Here is a 362-nt window from a genome sequence, read left to right as displayed (position 1 = left end):
AAATTATTTTTATTTATTTATTTATTATATTTATTTATTTATTTATTTTATTCTCCATACAACAAACACAACCAACAATATTGTGTACACCAGAATACGAAAACAAATAAGAATAAAAACAAAAAAAGAAAAATAAAAAATAAAAATAAAAATAAAAACAAACAAAAATAAAAACAAATCAAAATAAAAACAAAAAAAAATAAAAAATAAAAAAAATAATTTAATGTTTATAATAAAAAAAAGAAACGAAACACAGCACCTGACTGCACTTCTCACTGCATCATATTAAACATTATGTTTTATAATATAATGTTTAATATGTTTTATTATATAAGAGAGAGATATATATTATATATATATAT

At 15.5% G+C, this 362-nt stretch overlaps 1 protein-coding gene across 1 annotated transcript in view; it reads right to left on the bottom strand.

Moving 5' to 3' along the window:
* Positions 1 to 293, bottom strand: part of EMH_0044290 (uncharacterized protein) — a gene marked incomplete at both ends in the record, with an annotated part of 3,278 nt that extends 2,985 nt beyond the window's left edge. Inside the window, one exon of the mRNA XM_013495945.1 lies at positions 277 to 293. Within this exon, the coding sequence (XP_013351399.1) occupies positions 277 to 293 (17 nt within the window). The remainder of the gene's footprint in view (positions 1 to 276) is intronic.
* Between the last annotated feature and the right edge of the window lie 69 nt (positions 294 to 362).

This window comes from Eimeria mitis, genomic scaffold (assembly GCF_000499745.2).
Source record: "Eimeria mitis Houghton genomic scaffold, Emh_scaff1833, whole genome shotgun sequence".
Lineage (NCBI taxonomy): Eukaryota > Apicomplexa > Conoidasida > Eucoccidiorida > Eimeriidae > Eimeria > Eimeria mitis.
This window is presented reverse-complemented; position numbering and strand designations above follow the sequence as displayed.